This window comes from Notamacropus eugenii, chromosome 2, assembly GCF_028372415.1.
Source record: "Notamacropus eugenii isolate mMacEug1 chromosome 2, mMacEug1.pri_v2, whole genome shotgun sequence".
Taxonomy (NCBI): Eukaryota; Metazoa; Chordata; class Mammalia; order Diprotodontia; family Macropodidae; genus Notamacropus; species Notamacropus eugenii.
Window position 1 is genome coordinate 244,216,072 of NC_092873.1, and position 19,524 is coordinate 244,235,595.

A 19,524-nucleotide genomic window follows, 5' to 3' on the forward strand; every position below is an offset into this window, starting at 1 on the left:
AGGCAGATAAAATATAACATAGTATAATATTATATTGTATTATAAAAGAGGCTAATTTGGGTGAAACATAGAGTGACTTAATAGAAAGAATGTTGAATAAATCTGGAAATGAAGGTTGAAGCCAGATTGTTAAGGGCTTTACCTCTTTCATTTCTAATACCTGCATTATATTGTTCAACACACTTTCTGCCACCCTTCCCTGTGCCCACCTTAGAATGTCAGAATCACTGTGTATCCGTTTTAATTTAGACAACTTTATCAAATTCTTCATAGAAGTGCTTTGTCTGTTTATCTTCTGCAACAGAAATTGACATAAGCCACAGAGATCCTCAGTCTTTTTATTTATACTCATCACGTACATTGTAAGATGAGGTGACCAGTCCCCTGTGAAATATGGAAACATTTTGACCTAATGTATGCCACAAAACAATTACTACCAGCTCCTTTGTTTAGTCTCTTAGTGAAGAATCTATTAGTCATCCTTCTACTTTTGTAAAACTTCCTTTTGTTTCCTGGTTTCATTTGTCATAAGAATGTTCACATTGATGTGGTTCAATTGCTCCATTAATATTTCATTTCTTTTGTCTTTGGAAAGAGTGTTACATTGGATGTACCAAATAGGAAGTTAATATTCATTGATCTGTATGATTTTTTGTGCCCACTGACTTCTTTCCCTCCACTCTACCACTGGCTCTGAGTCAGTGACAGACTAACCTCATTTTCTTTTGTGGCAGATCTTTTGTTGAGTACCATAGTTTAGAGGACTGGAGATGTTTGCCTAGATGGCTATCATATTATTTTTTTTGTAAGGTAGAGAGAAGTAGTCTAGTTAGTGACAGAGTTAGTTAGATTCTGAACTACTTGAAGAGCTTGGCCCAAGAAAAAATCACTGGTGGTTCAGTCATCTTGGAGAAAGGTTTCTAGTAGAAACAGTGATTTAGATAAAGGGATAGGTAACATGTTTATCAGATTTCTAGGTGGCACAAAGCTAAGAAAGATGGCTAAAATGTTAAATGAGAGAATTAGGATTTTAAAAATTCTTGATGATTTCAGATGTTGGGCCAATCTGACTATTGAGCCAACTGCCCATGCTCTGTGGTCTAATTTTCTTTATTTGTAAAATAAGGGATTTGGGCTAGATGGTCTTGGAGATGTCTTCCAGATCCAAGGCTATAATTCTAAAATTAATTTGAATAGGACTAAATGTAAGGGATTATACTTGGGTTCAACAAGTCAGCTTTACAAGAATGAGATTGGGAGATATTGCTAGACAGGAGTTGATCTTGTGGTAGCAGTGGATGGCAAGCTCAAAATAAGAAAAGAATGTGATAACTCAACGCAAACAAGCTTGTGTAATTTTAAACAGAATTAAAAGACATATAATGTACCAACTAGGAAGGGTCTGGTCAGCCCACATCTGAACCATTATGTTCCATTCTGATAACTGCATTTCAGGAAGGACACTGAAAAGCTGATGAGAGTCAGAGAAAGGTGATCTGGATGGCAAAGAGCCTTAAGTTCACATTATATACATCTTATATACAAGGATTGTTTGAAGAACTTGGTGATGTCTGAACTAGGAAAGAGAATACTCAGGGGCGTGAAAGCTTGTTTCAAGTATTTGATGAGGTGTTATATGAAAAGGGGATTGGATTTGTACTCTTTGGTCCCAGAGGATAGTACTAGGAGGAAAAGTTGGGAGTTGCAGAGTGGTAGAATTAGATTTGATGTAAAGAAAACTTCTTTCTAATATTTATGGTGATGGAAAAGTGAAACTGGTGACCTTGGATGTTAATGAGTAGTTATCCATCACTAGAAGTCTTCCAAAAGCCTAGACAACCACTTGCTAGGTGTTTTATAGAAAAGATTCTTGCTTAGGTATTGCTTGGACCAGATGATCTCTAAGGTCACTAACAATTCTGAGATTCTGTGACTCTGGGAAGTAGAAAGAGGTCATTGGAAGACTTTTTTCTTTCATTGTTTAATAGATTACCATAGCCAGAAAAAAATAACAACCTAATTACCAAACTACTTATGGATGATTCTCTCCAAATTTAGCTTGGTTGGGCTTCATACAACAAATTCAATTCAATGCTATAATCATGCTATGGTAGTTTAGAAGACCTTGCCAGAGCCTATGCTGCCGTAACCTTTGAGAATCTAATTAGGGTCACCTCCATATCAACAATAGGAATCAGAGTAGGAATTTATGGAGAGTAGTTAAGTACTTTTATCAGTTGCATAAACTTCCCACTATCCAAGTGCAATATACACATTCCATCCACCCCTGTATGCATTTAGACTTTCAGTAACAATTCTACTCTCTTTAACGGTTCAGAAAGGAGAGAGAAAGCAAGAGACTGGGATCATTTCCATTTGGGAGGTCAATGTAGTTTCACTCTATGTTAATGTCCACCACTGGACCTTGTCCTCTAGAACTAATAGATTGTTTCTAAATCTCTCCACTTTGGCTGCGATACTCAAAATATGTCAAAGCTCAGGCATGTCAGCAATACTTCAAAAGTGTATAATGACATGCAGATTTTTTTCTCTCCTGCTTTAGAACTTGAGCAGCCTTCTAAGCTGCCAAAACTGGTTTTGTTGTTTGAATATTTCTTAAGGTGCTCACTGTCTAAGGGCTGGCATTGGTGCTAGGGGGAATAACGGTGTAAAGGTCCAGGGAAGGTGAAACATCTGAAGCATGGAAATTGCCAGAAGCCTGTTTTGCTTTTGTTCATTAGCACTGGCAGACAGAGTACCTGTAGCATTCTGGGAATTTGGATGTTTTGATTGTTTCTCTAAAATGGCTCTGTGGTATTGAGTGTGGCAGACGGGTACAACTGGTTAGCTTTTTTTGCCAGACAGCTAAAAAATGTGATGGCTGTTTTCAACAAGAGAAAAGAAGGGAGATTTTATTATAAGTATATTTATGAAGTATGGAAATGTCTTCTGATAAGAAGAAGTTGATAATAATAATCTCAACTAATATTTTTATAGTATTTAAGGTTGCAAAACACTTTATATATATTATCTTTTGACCTTCATGATGACCTTGTGGGATAGAGAAGGCATACTTGTATCAGACTGTGTGACAACAAAAATGAGCTTTTTTTTATGGGAATGTCTGAATTTGATGAGTCATTGAAGAAAAACTATTTTTCCAAAATGCAGAGGCTATTCCTTAAACACCATCAGTTTAAAATAAATATAAAAAGACAAATGGATAGGTAGATAGTAAACATACTATTGACATACATCAGTAAATCCATAGATGGATGGAAACATAAATGAATGAATGAATGGATAGATGGAGGGAGGGAGGGATAGACAAAGAAACCAACAGAGAAGCAGACTAGGCTCTGTGGCCAGGGAAACACAAGGCTCATCTGAGCAAGAGAAAACTCCAGTGTCAGAAAAAGCAGTGCCAAATCTTACACTTCCATTGAAAGGAAGCATTATGAAATGTTAGCACTCAGAATGTTCAAGTCAGTACCATGGGTTACAGAGCAATGAGATTAAGGGTAAACAAATAGAAGGAACCACTTTCAACAGGTTCCAAGCAATTTTTGGGGAGTAAAACAGCCCTGGACTGAGTTAAAATTTTATTTTTTTTCACTATCTAGCTATCATTTGGCAAACTACTTTTACCTCTGAGTCTCAGACTTCTCACCTGTAAAACTCAGTTCAACAAAACTTATATCAAACACCAGCTCTGAGATTAATAGACTATGTTGGGTACAAAGTTGAAAAATGGAATACAAAGGTAAAAAATTTATACAGATCCTGACTTCAAAGAACTAATAATATCATGACTGCTATATCATGTGAAAATAAATAGATAGATAAATAAGTAAGTGAGACTCCTCCTAGTGTATGACAGGAGTGGAGAAAGTCAGTGTGGTATTATGGATAGAGTGCTGATGTTAGAGTAAGGAAGACCTGAATTTTAATCTCATCTTAAACATTAATTAGTTGTATGACCAAGGGCAAGTCATAACATCTCTGAGCCTTAGTTTTCTCATCTGTAAAATGGATATAATAATCAGCAGGGATTATATCTAGCCTCATTAGATCCTACCATTCCCTCAAATTATCACCCTAATTTTCTTCTCCCTTTCATATCCAAACTCCTGGAAAAATGCTACTTGCAAACATTGTCTCCACTTCTTTTCCTCTTATCCACTTCCCAATCTTTTGTAATTTGGCTTCTGAACACATCATCACTCAGTTAAAAACTGTTCTCTCCAGAGTTACCAGTCATCTTCTACTTGTCAAATCCAATAGCCTTCTTGACTATACCATTAATCTCCATCTCTGTATGGATACTGTCTCATCTCTGGCTTTTCATGATGATGTTGTTCTCTTTTAGTTCTTTCTTGCTGATGTTGCTTCAGTCTCTTTACTAGTTCATCATCCATATCATATTCCAACTATAGGCATACCACAAAGCCCTATCCTTTGCCCTTTTCTCTTATCCCTCTCCATTTTCTCTCAGTCACCTTATTGGCTCCTGTGAACTTAATTATAATTTCTCTTCAAATGACTTCCAGATCTAAATATCCAGTCAAAAACTCTCTTCTGTACTCCAGTCATGTATTACCAGTTGCCTACTGGTAATATTACTGTACATTTCAAAATGGATGTCCTGTAGGTATCTCAAACTCAACATTTCTGAAATAGATCATGTTCCCTTTCGCAACAAGCCTTACCCTCTTCCAAACTTATTTATTTCTATTGAGGGTAGTCATCCTTCCAACCATCCGGGTTCTCATCCTTGGCTTTAGTCTCAACTCCTTACTTTTCTCACTCTACATATCCAATCAGTTGCTGTCATTGCTAATGCTATAACATCATTTCATATCCACTCTTTTTGTCTATTCACATAGCCACCATCTTGGTTCAAACCCTTATCACCTCTCAGTTTTTTTAGTCCACTTTGACTATTGCAATAATCTTCTAAGTGCTCTCCATGCCTCGTTTCTCCCCGTTCCAATTCATCCTCCAAAAAGAAATCCCTCAACAGTGTTAAAAGTTTCAGAGAGGCTAAGAAGGATGTAAACTTAGAAAAAAAAGTTATGAGATTTCACAGTATTGCCTTTGGTACTCTTGGAGAGGGCAGTTTCAGTTAAGTGGTGAAGTTGGAAGTTGAACTGCAAAGGGTTGAGGAGCAAGGGAGAGGAGAAGAAATGGAAGGAGAGAATGTAGACTTTTTCTAAGAATTTAAATGTGAAAGGCAGCAATTATAGGAATAGAGAGTCCTATTTTAGTAAATTATTCTTGTTAACTAGGTACTACTTAGGTCAAACATGGTTAGGTCATGTCCCTCCCTGATACTCTTTTCTCCCCATCTGCCTATCCCTTTCTATCAACACAGGAAGACCTTTCCCCCCAATCATACTGATACTGAGTGAGACCTAGTCTCATGCAAAGGATGGGAAAGGGCTAGTACCCTCCACTGAGAGGAGAAAATTCTGGCAACATACCTAGAGATTTCACCCAAACCAGGCATCCCTAAGTGTGGCCTGAGTGTGGAGGGAGAGAAGAGAAGAAATCTGGTCTATGTGCATTCTCTTCTCCCATGTTTGTAAGTGTTTCCTCTTCCTGACTTGAGTATAATAGAGCAGAATGCAAGGGAAAAGGTTTGAAGCTAAGTTAAGCATTATAAAAGGAGTGAGAGTTTATTATGATGGTTGTCCTCAAGGACAGTCCTTGCCTACAGGCTAAAAAAGGGTGCTACTGATTCCAGCACCACAGGTCCCACTCCCAGGAAACCCTGTCTGGAATTCCTTGTCACTTCTGGGGAAGCTCACCAAAGAAGGTTAACAGATATCCAAGAGTTCACCTACACCTCCACTCTGTTGCTTGGAGGTGGAAAAATTCCAGACTGCTCATCCTCCCTATGTCCCTTGTTCCCAAGTATCCATCCACAATTCACTTCAAAGGCATTTATTAAGTGCTAGGCACTGGGCTATTGTTTTAGAATGGGGAGACGTGCACATTTGTAACCAACAAGGTGCAGCCAGTTAAGTGGAAAAAATTGAAGATGCATGAGAAAAAGGGGGAAATAGAAAGAACATGAGCAAGAAGGTGGGAAGGAATGAGGTTGAGGGGACAGGTGGTGGTAATGTAGTTAGGGGATCATTTTTCTTCAACCAAATCATGGTAATCAAACAGGTTGTGGACAGGACAAGTTTTAGGGGGATTTAAATATGAGTGGAAGGGTTTGCTTTGGCACAGGAGATTGCAAGGAAGAAAGCAGAGATGGATGTGGATATGAAAGGTTTGGCAGTTTGAAAAGGAAGAGAGGAAAGAGCTCATTAGGGATGGGAAAAGTTACTTCCAAGGTTGTTTTGGTCATCACATGTATGTAATGGGCTAGGGAATGATCACTGAGCATGGACCTATTTTTAATTTTTTTTTTTTATCAGTAGGCTAAATCTTATCAAAACTCTTTATCTATAAACTGAATCAGAAAGATCTAGTCAATTCCTTTGTTTCCCAATACCTACTAAGTACTTACTCATTATAGATTTGATATAAGTGATGTGCATAGTGGATGGACTGCTGGACTTGGAGGCAGAAAGACTTGAATTAAAATTTTGCCATGTATATGCATGTGTATATTTATGTGCACACATATACATATGCACACATATAATCAACTCTATATAAGCATGCACATGCTTTTACATATCTGTAAATGAATATACAGGTATATATGCATATGTATTGCTGGGGATGGAAGCTCAATTCCAGGTGAACAGTCTCAGGCGGGTAAAGGTGGGAACTTCTAAATCTTAGAGTTCTCACGAGACCCCCCAGGAAACAACTGGGAATCGAGGTGAACCGAGCTATCTCGTGTATTTCCGCCTCTTCCCGTGAGAAACGTGATGGGAGAGAGCTCTCCCCACCCTCGAGATTGTCCCGGATCTGGGCACACTATTGTTATCTAACAGCACGGTATTCAGATGCAAACTATGCCGCTGAAGAGTTTAAGTAGGATCAGGAAAGCCTGAAAGTTCTCTTGGGCGGAGGGGCGCGGAGCGGTGAGGACAACAAGGCTCTGCTTTTCCTCTCTCCTCTCTCCCCTCCCCCTCTCTCCCCGCTTATACTTCTACTTCCAATCTCTTATTGTAAGATCTTTGCCTCCTTGGGAGATTCTTCGCTCCCTCCTAAGGAAGAATTCTCCTGCACTTGTAACTAGACCCTGAAATAAAGCTCAACCCTTGTTCGACTCTGGAACGTCCTTTCTCTCATACGAGCATCCGGTTTGGCCAACCGAAGACCTCTGATAGAGGTAAGGGAAGACTCGGGTAGCCCTCAGGCCTCTAGGCCTGGCAATGTATATGCACGTGTATCATATGTATATGCATCCATATATGTGTATGTGTATATATTGATCTATACATACATGTATCTATATTCATATGCACAATACATATGTCAGTATATCGATATCTATTTTTATCTATCTCTACATCTGTATTTCTCTCTATATGCATCTTTCTCTATATCTATCTCTTTCTCTCCTGCTCTTTCCACTAACCTTGTGACCCTGGACAGAAGATTTAATTTTTTGGAGCCTCAGTTTTCTCATTTGTAAAATGAATATAGTAACAACAGCTGGTGTACCTCCCAGGGTTGTTACATGACTCAAATCAGATAACGTATGTACAATTCACTGTATAAATATCAGATATTTTTATTTTAGATTATAGGACCTTTGTGCACTAAGTGGAAAGCATATTAATCTTGGAGCACTGCACTTACTCCAAGTCACAGGACATACATTCTAACCCTGGTTTTGTCACTTCCCACCTGTGTGACCTAAGGCAAATCACTAGACCTCTCTTGTCCTCAGTTTCTTCATTTGTAAAATGAAGGGTTTTACCAGATCAGTGATACCTATACTGTCTTTCCATACTTTCTTCAATTTAAGTCTGAATTTTGCAATAAGAAGCTTATGATCTGAGCCACAGTCAGCTCCAGCTCTTGTTCCGACTGACCATATGGAGCTTTGTATATAATCAATCTGACTTTTATACTGACCATCTAGTGAGGTTCACATGGAGAGTTGCCTTCTGGGCTGTTGAAAAAAGAGTGTTTGCTCTGGCCAGCAAATTATCTCTACAAACTTTATTAGTCTCTGCCCTGTTTCATTTTGTATTCTAAAGTCACACTTTCCTGTTATTTAATTATCTTTTGATTTCCTGTGTTAGCATTGTAATCCTCTATGTAATGAATGTGATGTCTTTTTGGTGTTATTTCTAGAGTTGTTGTAGGTCTTCACAGAACTGATCAACTTTGACTTCTTTGGTATCAAAGGTTAGAGAGTGTTCGGCCTAGAGGCCGATGAGCTACCCGATTCTTCTTACCTTTCACAGGTCTTCTGTGATCAGCCAGATAAACATATTGAGAGAAGAGACTTTCCAGAGTCGAACAAGGGTTAGGCTTTATTCAGGGTCTTAGTTACGTATCTATATGCAGGGTGAGTTCTTCCCCAGGAGAGAAGAATCCTCCTCCTCCCAAGGGGCAAGGATCATACAGCAAGAGGATGGGAGCAGAAGAGGGGAGGGACGCTCTTCCCTCTAAGGGCCCTGCAGCAAGAAGAGGGCCTTCAGGCTTTCCTGTCCCTACTTAAGCTCTCCCGCTGCATAGTTTGCACGTGAATACCGAGCGTGCTCTCAGCCCCTAGCTGATTAACAACTGGTGTGCTCAGACCATGGACCAATCTCAAGGGTGGGATGCTTTCCCCAGCAAGTTTCCCACTGAGAAGAGGTGGAAATACACAAGATAGCCCCTGTTTCACGCCTCGATTCCCAGCTGTTCCCTGGGGGGCCTCGTGAGAACTCTGAGGTTTAGAAGTCCTCACTTTTACCTGCCTGAGACTGTCCACGTGAAAACTGAGCTTACACCCCAACAAGAGAGTAATGTTTAACAGTTTGCCTTGGATTCAAACAGGTATCATTCTGTCATTTTTGAGATTATACTACAGTACTGCTTTTTTTTTGCATTTTTATTGGCAGTGAGAATACTACATTTCTTCTGAGGGATTCTTATCTATTACTTGTCTACAGGGGTATATGTAATGATCACTTGAATTAAATTCATCCATTAATTAAAAGATGCTCACTTCTTAGAAGGAAGGCTATGAGAAATTTGGACAGCATACTAAAAAGCAGAAATATCATCTTGCCAACAAAGTTCCATAGAGTCAGAGCTGTGGTTCTTCCAGGAGCAATGTATGGCTGTGAATTGGACTACAGGGAAAGTTGAGTGCCACAGAATCAATGCTTTTGAATTGTGGTGCTGAAGAAGACTCTTGGGCATCCCTTGGATAGCAAGGAAATATATTCAGTCAATACTTAAAAAGAAATTAATTCCTGTTGTTCGCTGGAAGGTCAACTACTGAAGCTGAAAGTTAGATAGTTTGGCCACATAATCAGAAGACACACGACTTATTAGAAAAGACCTTGATGCTCAGGAAGATTGAAGACAAAAGGAAAAAAAGACAGCAACAGATGAAATGGATAGATGGTGTCATGGGAAACCACAAACATGAACCTGGACAGATTTAGAGAGATAGTAGAGGAGAGAAGGGCCTGATATGCTATGGTCCATTGAGTCATAAATTTTCAGACATAGAATATGGATGCAAGACAACTAGATCAGTGGTGTCAAATTCAAATAGAAATTAATCCTTGTGGGAGGCTACATACTGATTTAGAAAACCACAAATTAACGTTATCTTTGTTTTATTGCGTTTTTATTTACCTTTTAATCTGGTTTGAAGCCATTGAGAGTTTTGCTGTCACATGGCCCACAGATAGTGATGTTGACACTTCTGTCCTAGTTGACCCCTAAGGTCTTTTCCAGTTCTAAATTAATGATCCTATAATTCAAAGGTGATATCATTCTATTGACCTTAGAGATCTTCATTGTGCATGTGGTAGTTGCTGAAATATTTTTTTCAAGGTCATTTTTCATTTTAAGTAATTGTACTGTATTTACTATGGACTCCTCTCTAGAGAGTAGGTATTGCTTTTTCCTTCTTCCTGACTTACAAGTTATGTGCAGTGTGACCATAATAACTCAACCCAACTGCAGTTATAAAACAAGAGGTAGAGGAGGCAAGAGAGTGAATGCCCGTTATAAAACAGGTACCCAATAAATGTTTGCTGATTGAACACTTGATTAAAAAAGGAGGAAAGTAGATTCCTTGAGACTCATACTTTGGAGAGAAACATAAATGTTTCCCGACATCCTTCCCTACATCAAATACAATGTATATGTTAGATATATTAGACATCCTGTGGGGTTCACAGGCCCAACTATCATCCAAGTAGTCTTTGCAAGGCTTTGAAATCCTAACAAGGAAGCAGCCCCATGAGACCATTTAGGGAGTCATAGCATCTTGGCTTCCTACTGACTTGAAATTGTAGCTTATTTATAAGGAATCAGTGTGGTTCCATGTAACAGGAAATACACCCCCTATCCCTTTCACCTCCCCCCAAAAATTACCTTCTGGGGTAGGCAATGATGTGTCATAAATTCAGAATCCATTGTGGAGGGTATAGGGCTCAAGTGGTCACTTGAAAGGACTGTCAAAACATTGGTATGTTTTGACAAATTCCAATAGCAAATCTTTTTCTGCAAGCCAAATAGTTTGAACCTATGCAAGTTTTGGGGGAGGAAGAGAATAAGGAGAATTTATTGGCTGGAGTAGAGGGTGTGTGCTGGGGTATGATAAGAAATAAGAGCCACTAAGTAGAATGGACTAGTTCAAGCAGGGCTTCTATGAGCTTTCCTGCTACATCTACCCTGTTCTCAACAGATGACTTTCTATCTTCCTTAGCAGCTTCCTACATGTCTACTAGATAGCATATGACCTGTATGGTCTTTATAGTCTTAAGGTATATGGTTCACCAAAGGAACCCTGCTTCAATCTTTGGGATTTCTAGTATAATGAGGAATATTTATATTCCCTTGTTGGGATTTTCTATAGAAATCTTCATTTTCATATCTTGCTGCTTCTGTGCATGGGGTAAGTGTTGAAATACCACTGCCTACTTTGTTTCCCCTTCCCAAATGAGATACTTCAAAACTCTTTGAAAATTTTAAGATACCTTCTCATTTGAGGGAGGGATGAGAGGAAGAGAAGGCAAATCTTCATTTGCACATAAAATGTAACTGAATTTAAAAAAAAGATTTTAAAAAATAATTTAGCATTTTATTTTTCCCTGGCTACATGTAAAAACAACTTTAACATTTATTTTTAAAATTTTTAAAACTTTTTAAAACTCCAAATTCTCTTTCTTCCTCCCTCCCCACCCCTATTGAGAAGGCAAGCAGTTTGGTATAGGTTGTACATGTGTAGTCATGCAAAATACTTCTGTAATAGTCATGCTGTGAAAGGAAACATAGACCACAAAAAAAAAGTTAAGAAAAATAAAGAAAATTTTTAAAAAGTATGCTTCAGTCTGTATTCAAATACCATCAGTTCTTTGTCTGGGGATACATAGCATTTTTCATCGTAAGTCCTTCAGAGCTTGGAGCATTGTATTTCTAAGAGTAACTAAGTAATTCACAGCTGATCATCTTACAATTTTGCTGTTACTTTGTGCACAGTATATTTCACTTTACATCAGTTCATATAAGTCTTTCTAGGTTTCTCTGAGAGTATCTAATAGATATTTTTTATTTCAAAAGGAAAAACCAGGATTCTGATCAACTAGGGTATCAATCATGATTTCAGAGGACTGATGGAGAAGCATGTTTCCCATATCATGGTAGAGAGGTGACGGATTATAGGTGTAGGATGAGGTCTACTCTTTCAGATATGGTTAGCACACTGATTTATTTTCCTTGACTGTATTTATTTGTTACAAGGGAAGGTTCTTTTGGTGGATGGAAAGACATTGGTAAATGAGAGTAATGAAAAGAAAAACACCTCAATAAAACTTAACAAAAAGAATAAGGAGAATCTTAAAACATAGAAATATCTACTACTGATATTTGAATATTTACTTTTTCTGAGAGGCAGTGTATCACATAGTATAAAAAGCCAAGAAAACTAGAGTGTATGTCCCACTACTGACGTTTACTGGCTGGGTGACCCTGATCAAATCATTAACCACAAGTCACTCTAAGATGATAAGTTGCAGCAAAAGAGTTTCTATACCTGGAAGTTCACTATGCCAATGAAATCACAGATCCAATTCCTAGCCTATTTAATTATTCTATATTCGGTCTCTCCACTAAAGTCTTATTGTAATTCTGCCTCATGGAATGGAGCTGTCCTTGGGTTCCAGAACATTATGTAGACCAAATATAAGTTCCGACTGGTCCAGTCAATGCAAAGATGACTTTGAGTACAGGCCCAACAATGAACTGTATTTATTCCATCATAGGGCTATTAGCTGAGTACAGAAAGGCTCAGTCACCAAAACGTTGACACATTTTTTTTCCAGACATAGCAACTGAAAAAGACTATTAGTGTATTGTGGATGGTATGCTGGGTCTGGAGGCAAAGGACCTGGGTTTGAATCCTAGACCTGCAATTTATAATCTGTGCCATTTGTTAGCTATATGGCAAGTTAGACTGAGCAAGTCACTCCATCTCTCTTTGCCTCAGTTTCCTTGTGTATAAATAGAGGGGCTTGGGCTCCATGGCCTCTAAGCTCCTTTTTAGCTTTATCCCAATGATGCTATATGATCTTCAGTAATTTATTCTTTCTGAGCCTCTATTTCCTTATCTTTAAAATGATAAGGCTGAATTTGATGAGCATTAAGGTCACTTCTGCTTCTAAATCTAATAAGGTATGGAGTGATTGCATCCACACCAATGAAATCAAACCAAAAGAACCAAGCGATATATTTGAAAATGAAAGTGATATAAAAGCAAAAGAAATGAATATAGTTTTAAATAAAGCCTTGATGTAAGTGCCTTTAACCAACCCTAGAGCTCACATTCTGTTGGATATTTCTTTCTTTTCTTTTTATAGGAGTGTACACCTTTCTCTCCAGTACTTTGAAATCTCTGGAAGAAAAAGACCACATTCACAGAGTCCTGGATAAAATCACAGATACTTTGATTCACCTGATGGCCAAAGCTGGTCTCTCTTTGCAACAACAGCACCGGCGCCTGGCTCAGCTCCTCCTGATCCTTTCCCATATCAGGCACATGAGGTAGGACACCTCAGTGAGCTGTAATTCACTGCCTTGGTACTAGTTGCAGAACTTAGATCTTCCCTCCAGTTTTTCCCTTGACTAAAGGCCATTACTAACATGAGAAAACTGTTCTCCCTATGGTTTGTCTTTGCTGGTCTCATATACTGAGCTGCATGCAGTTGGATTGTAGGCAGCCTATTGAGCTATATATTCCTTCATATTGAAACATAACCAATATCGTATTGAAGTCAGTCATTCAATGATCACTTATTAAGTGCTTATTATAGGCCAACAACTATGCTAAGCACTGGAGATCCAAAAAATAAAAATAAAAACAAAAACATGTTCCCTTCAGTCAAAGAACATCACATTTAAAATCCAGTCTCTGGCTGTGTGACCCTGGGTAAGTCATATAGCCTTTGTCTGTCTTAATTTCTTCATCTGTGCAATGAGGATAATAATAGCACTTACCTCACAACTGTTGTGAAGATAAAATGAAATATTTGAATAGTACTTTGTAAAGATTAAAGCTCAATTAAGTGCCATTACTTTCATTGATTTTTATTGACCTAATGGGTAAGAAAACATGCAAATAATTATATGTATGCAAGACACAGTGTTACTAGAAGACCTTAAAGTAGATAATAAGTGCCCTTTTTCTTTAAGACCAAACCAGTGATTTCATTGATACAAGAGCCTCTAGGTGAGGAAACTCCCTCTCTCAGTACCTTTCAACATTTCTGTGACTTTAAAGTCTTGGAGAGTTACCTGGGCACTGAGAAGTTAATTGACTTGTTCATAGTTACACAGCTCCCACATCTTAGGGCCAAGGTCTTCCTGATTCCAAGGCCAGTTATCTAAGCAATATAATGTGTTATTAAATAAAAATGTGTGTCAAATAAAAACTCCTTTTTGAATAGTTGAAGTACTTTACAACCTAGATCCAACCTTAATTTCTAGACTTATTCTATATTTCTCCTTTTTAAGCACTGAACTCTCCAGCACGAATTGATTGCAACACACTCCTCTTTTCTTAAATGTACTCCCTTCTCACCTCTTCCTTATACAATCTAATTTCCTTCCTTATGCATCACTTTCTACAGGAGAACTTTTTTTTTTGATCCCACCAGTTATCAGTACCTTTCTTTACCACCATTTTTCCATTTCCTTCCTTCCTTCCTTCCTCCCTTCTTTCCTTCCTTCCTTCTTTTCCTTTTTTTGCATATATCTTTCGTGATAGAATGAAAGTTTCTAGATAGGAGAGATTGTTTTATCTATGTCTTTGTATCTCTAGTGCCAAGAACCATGCTGGTCACAAAGTAGGCACTTAGTAAATATTTGATGATTTATCCTGCATATGGCAGCCAACAAAGCTGCCAAGTCTGATGCTAGTCAGACACCCATTAACTGACCCACTTGATCTGCACAACTTTTGGGAGAATACTCTTCCCTAGACTTTGAACACACATTTGCCCCTCTCTCCTCTTTTCACTACTTACATTTGGCTGCTGTCTTTCAGAAAGTCCTAGAATGGTTAGTCACTCCAATTACATGGATATTGACAGACAGAAACCCTACGTCATCAGAATAAAGCTACATCAGTAGTTGGCAGTAGCCTGTTCTAAGCCTTTGATCCAAAAGTCTTCTTTGTATAGTTCCCAAGGAATGAATGGGATCCAACTGCACTGAGTGAAGATTGCAACTAGTCAGAAGTAAGGAAGGCATTTTAATTGTTCATTGTAGACTCTAGAAAAAAGTTAGAAAAGTTCAGCAGTGATGGAGATACAAGGGAGATAAACTCATTTGGATAGAATAATTTAAATGTATTGTTGGATCACCATGAGAAGAATATCCTAGAATCATAGCCTCTTCTCCCATTTCCAGAAACTTTATAGAAAAGGGGCAATGACTTGTCTGTTTGACTGTCCCAGGAAAGAGAGAAAACATTATTAAGAAAACTTTCAGTATGCTTAATAATAATTAGATTGTTAGTTTCTTGAGGGCAGAGACTGTGTTGCAAACAATCTTTGTAAGCTCCATCGTGCCTAACATAGTGCTTTGCATATGGCAGGGGCTCAAATAATCAATACTGAATAAATGACAGTTCACTTGAACCCTGACTTTAACCCTGAATCCTGTGACTTAAGGAAAAAGTACAATGTACCACCAATGCTTTCTACTGTGCAATGGGGAAAGAACCTCTTTTGGTTCCCAAAGAATTTCTGAGAGAAGGGAGAGTCAGCTGAAATCCAAGAGGTGAAAGTAACCAATGATAATAAGCTCACACTTACATAAATGATTTCTTCATAGCAATGATATAAGGAAGCTACTGCAAGCATCTCCCCATTTTACTGATTAAACAGAGTGGTTCAAAAACCACTTCACCAGAGTTAAAAATTTGTGCTGAAGATAACAGCCTTCCCCTTCCTTGCCTTCTGTGACCATGAGGGCATTCCCTCAGAATTAATAGAGACCTCAGAGATCATTTAGTCCAGTACTCTTCAGGCTGTTGAATACAGACATGGGAACTGTGGACCTGCAAATCATAACCTCATGGGCTAAGAAATGGAGGAGACTTCAGAAGCCATCTGGTCCAATCTCTCATTTTACAGTTGAAGAAGCATCCATCTGTATGATGAATACACATTAAAAAGCAAATATTCTGAGCCATACATGTCTAGCAAATATGTGTATCATTCTTTTTCAGATCTATTTAGATGCTATTTTGATTAAAAACAAAATGCAAATTCATTTCAAAACCTTCCTAACTTTATAGTTGCTTTTTGCCATTTCCTCAGTCAACAAATACTAATAATGCAGTTCTTATTATTGGAAAAGACCACCACATCTAAGGTAATGTGTTTAGTTCTGGTAATCACATTTTAGGAAGACCATTGACAAAGTGGAGTGTATCCAAAGGAGGATAACAAGGAAGGTGAGATTACAGCCAATATTATTTAAGGATAAGTTGAAAAAATGGATATAATTAACCTAAAGAAGTCTTAAGAAGGGACAAAATGGCTATCTTGAAGCGTTGCCACATGCCATGTTGTCATTACCACATGAAAGAGGGATTATCGAGAGTTATCTACTTGTCCGCAGGGAACAAGAATACTTACAGTGGGTGCAAATTGCAGATGGGTTTCAGATTGATGTTGCAATTCCTAACAAGTAGAAATATTGAAAAGTGGAATAAGCCATCTCAGAAGGCAGTAGCTTCCACCTTACTAGAGATTTTCAAGCAAACCACTTATTAGGGATATGGCAGAAGTGACTGCTATTGACTCCAACCACTTTGAATATGAGGACACCTCTTTAACATCAAAAAATTCATAGCCCTCCAATAATAAGAACTGCATTATTAGTATTTGTTGACTGAGGAAATGGCAAAAAGCAACTATAAAGTTAGGAAGGTTTTGAAATGAATTTGCATTTTGTTTTTAATCAAAATAGCATCTAAATAGATCTGAAAAAGAATGATACACATATTTGCTAGACATGTATGGCTCAGAATATTTGCTTTTTAATGTGTATTCATCATACAGATGGATGCTTCTTCAACTGTAAAATGAGAGATTGGACCAGATGGCTTCTGAAGTCTCCTCCATTTCTTAGCCCATGAGGTTATGATTTGCAGGTCCACAGTTCCCATGTCTGTATTCAACAGCCTGAAGAGTACTGGACTAAATGATCTCTGAGGTCTCTATTAATTCTGAGGGAATGCCCTCGTGGTCACAGAAGGCAAGGAAGGGGAAGGCTGTTATCTTCAGCACAAATTTTTAACTCTGGTGAATCCCAGCTTATTTCACTTCTATTGATAAGGGGTAGTGGAAAGGGATGGAGTAGTTGGGGAAAGGAAGATCATAAATAATGTTCTTTTCCAAAATATACCTTTTGAACATTGACCTCAGCTTTGAAGGTAGTACAATTTTTTTTCTTTCTTCCACTAGAATAGGAATATGGTGGAAACCATGTGGATATTTCCTGTTTGTTTTCTGGAAGGACAGCTTCAACGCTATTAATACCTTTCTGGAACTTTTAGAGTCAGGAATTAAACTTGTGTCTTCTTTGATATAGTACCTACTAGAAGAGGAGATTTCCTTTACCAGTGGAGGGTGGCATGTTTTCTTCAGTTACTAGTCTTAAAGAGTTGCCTGGGATTCAGAAGTGAAGTGACTTGCCCAGGCTCACATAGCCAATATGTGTCAGAGGCAGGATTAGAACTCCCCTTCTCGGCTCCAAAGCCTTGCTGTTTCTCTGACCTTTTTGTTGTTGGTCAGTCCATTGTGACCCCATTTGGGGTTTTCTTGGCAGGGATCCTGGGGTTGTTTGCCATTTCCTTCTCCAAGTCATTTTGCAGATGAGAGAACTGAGGCAAACAGTTAAGTGACTTGCCCAGGGTCATACACTGTGTGAGGCCAGATTTGAACTCAGGAAGATGAGTGTTCCTGACTTCAGGCCTTGCACACCATCCATCACATCACCTAGTTGCCCATTCTGGCTCTTTTAAAAGATGCCTAATTAGTTGGTTACATGATGTAGAGTTGTACTCTAAATGCAACCTTTGTCTATTCCAAATAGAGCTTATAAACAAGGGGAATATGGAGTCGAGAAATATGGGTTTAGGAATTTTTTCAGAATTCTACAAAAAGCCACAAACAACCAACATTTATGGGAAATGTTTAAAGCATTAAATATTATGATATGAAAGAAAATAAAATGGTATTTTGATGACCATCTAGCCTACAAACTCTATTGGGTTGCAACTTGACCCCTATCATATGATGTTTCTTAAAAGGCTTATACTAAATATAACTTGACTGTGAATGGGATTCATTGGCTCTACAAGGAAGAAAGTTGCATGGCCCATAAGGCATTTGACAATACTTTAATGACAAAGCAAAACAATTTAGGAAATTGAATTTCAGTTGTGGGGTTGATACCACTTGGGTCCTGCTTTTCAAAGGCAGCGCTACAGTTGCTTGCCCAATTTTTGACAATTAGCAATACAAATACTTTTCACTCTATGTTATTGCTGTTCAGTCATTTCCATTATAACCAACTCTTTGTAATCCCATTTGGGATTTTTTGGGGGGTTTTGAGTGGTTTGCCATTTTCCTTCTCCAGCTTATTTTATGAATGAGGAAACTCAGGCAAGCAAGGTTAAGTGACTTGCCCAGGGTCACACAGCTCACGTCTTCCTTACTCCAGGCCTGGTGCTCTACTCGCTGTACCACCTCGTTGCTCTAATTAGCCTGATGCTATTTACTACAGAGACCTCTAAATATTGGCTATAGAAAATGTCTTGGTTGCACTTCTTTTGTGAGGAAGGAGCTGGAGTTTGGAAGCAGAAAAGGGTGTCAGTTTATTGATTTTTCAAGATTCCTTAGTTCTCTTTCACAGCCACTTAAGGATGGAATGTCATAAAGTTAAAACATTTGTTGTGCTGTTTTTATGTATAAGTACTATGTTAGGGGCAGGGAATGCATGCAAAAAAGCTGGATGGCTACTGCTCCCTAGGACTCACATTCTAATTATGGAAAACTACATGTATTGGAAAAGGAGATGGCAAACCATTTCAGTATCTTTGTCAAGAAAACCCCAAGTGGGGTCACAAAGAGTTAGACACAACAGAAACTACTAAACAGACAAACAACAACAAACATATGTAGAAGATGGAAAGAGCTCATTTGTAATGACTTGGTTCCTGGAATAAGCTCAGGGATCCACACTGAGGTGGGTTATCAGTTATAGCAGCTGCAGAACTCATTGTGGGCCTTGCCTCTTTTTAAAAAACAACACAAATAACAAACAGTGCAGAGGAGTAAAGTCTGGTTACATTGATGGCTCCTACAACTTTTCTCACCAAAGAATAGGAGGAAATTTGGATCTCCAGGGACTGTCGAGTGAGAAAGAAGAAATGGCAGACAGATAAGCCATAGACCAAAAATCCTGGAATCCTTGGATAACCTTTCTTTCTCTGTTGTAGCAGAGGTGATGTGATAGAGAGGAAGGGATAGAGCATGGAGGGATGGAGAGAGACAGAGTCAGAGACAGAGACAGAGAAGGAGACAAAGAGGGAAAGAGGCAGAGACAGAAAAGGGGGAAGAGAGAGAGAGAGACAGACAGAGGCAGAGAGACAGACAGAGGCAGTGAGACAGAGAAAGACAGAGGCAGAGAGAGACCGAAAGAGAGACAGAGACAGAGAAGGGGAGGGAGAGGATAAAGCAAGTATTGAATATTTATATGATCCAGGTTCTATGTGAAATTCTGGGAACACAAACAGAAACAGAAAAAATACAAATACACGCAAAACAAAACAAATGCAAACACTCAAAGATCTTAAATTCTAAT

General features: G+C 38.4%; 1 protein-coding gene across 5 annotated transcripts in view; it reads left to right on the plus strand.

Annotated features, from left to right (window-relative positions):
• ESR1 (estrogen receptor 1) overlaps positions 1-19,524 on the plus strand; it is a 456,202-nt gene that overhangs the window by 431,455 nt on the left and 5,223 nt on the right. For all 5 annotated transcript variants that reach the window (XM_072643717.1, XM_072643720.1, XM_072643718.1 and 2 more), the window contains one exon: positions 13,005-13,188. In XM_072643717.1, coding sequence (XP_072499818.1) covers positions 13,005-13,188 — 184 coding nt within the window. The remainder of the gene's footprint in view (positions 1-13,004; positions 13,189-19,524) is intronic.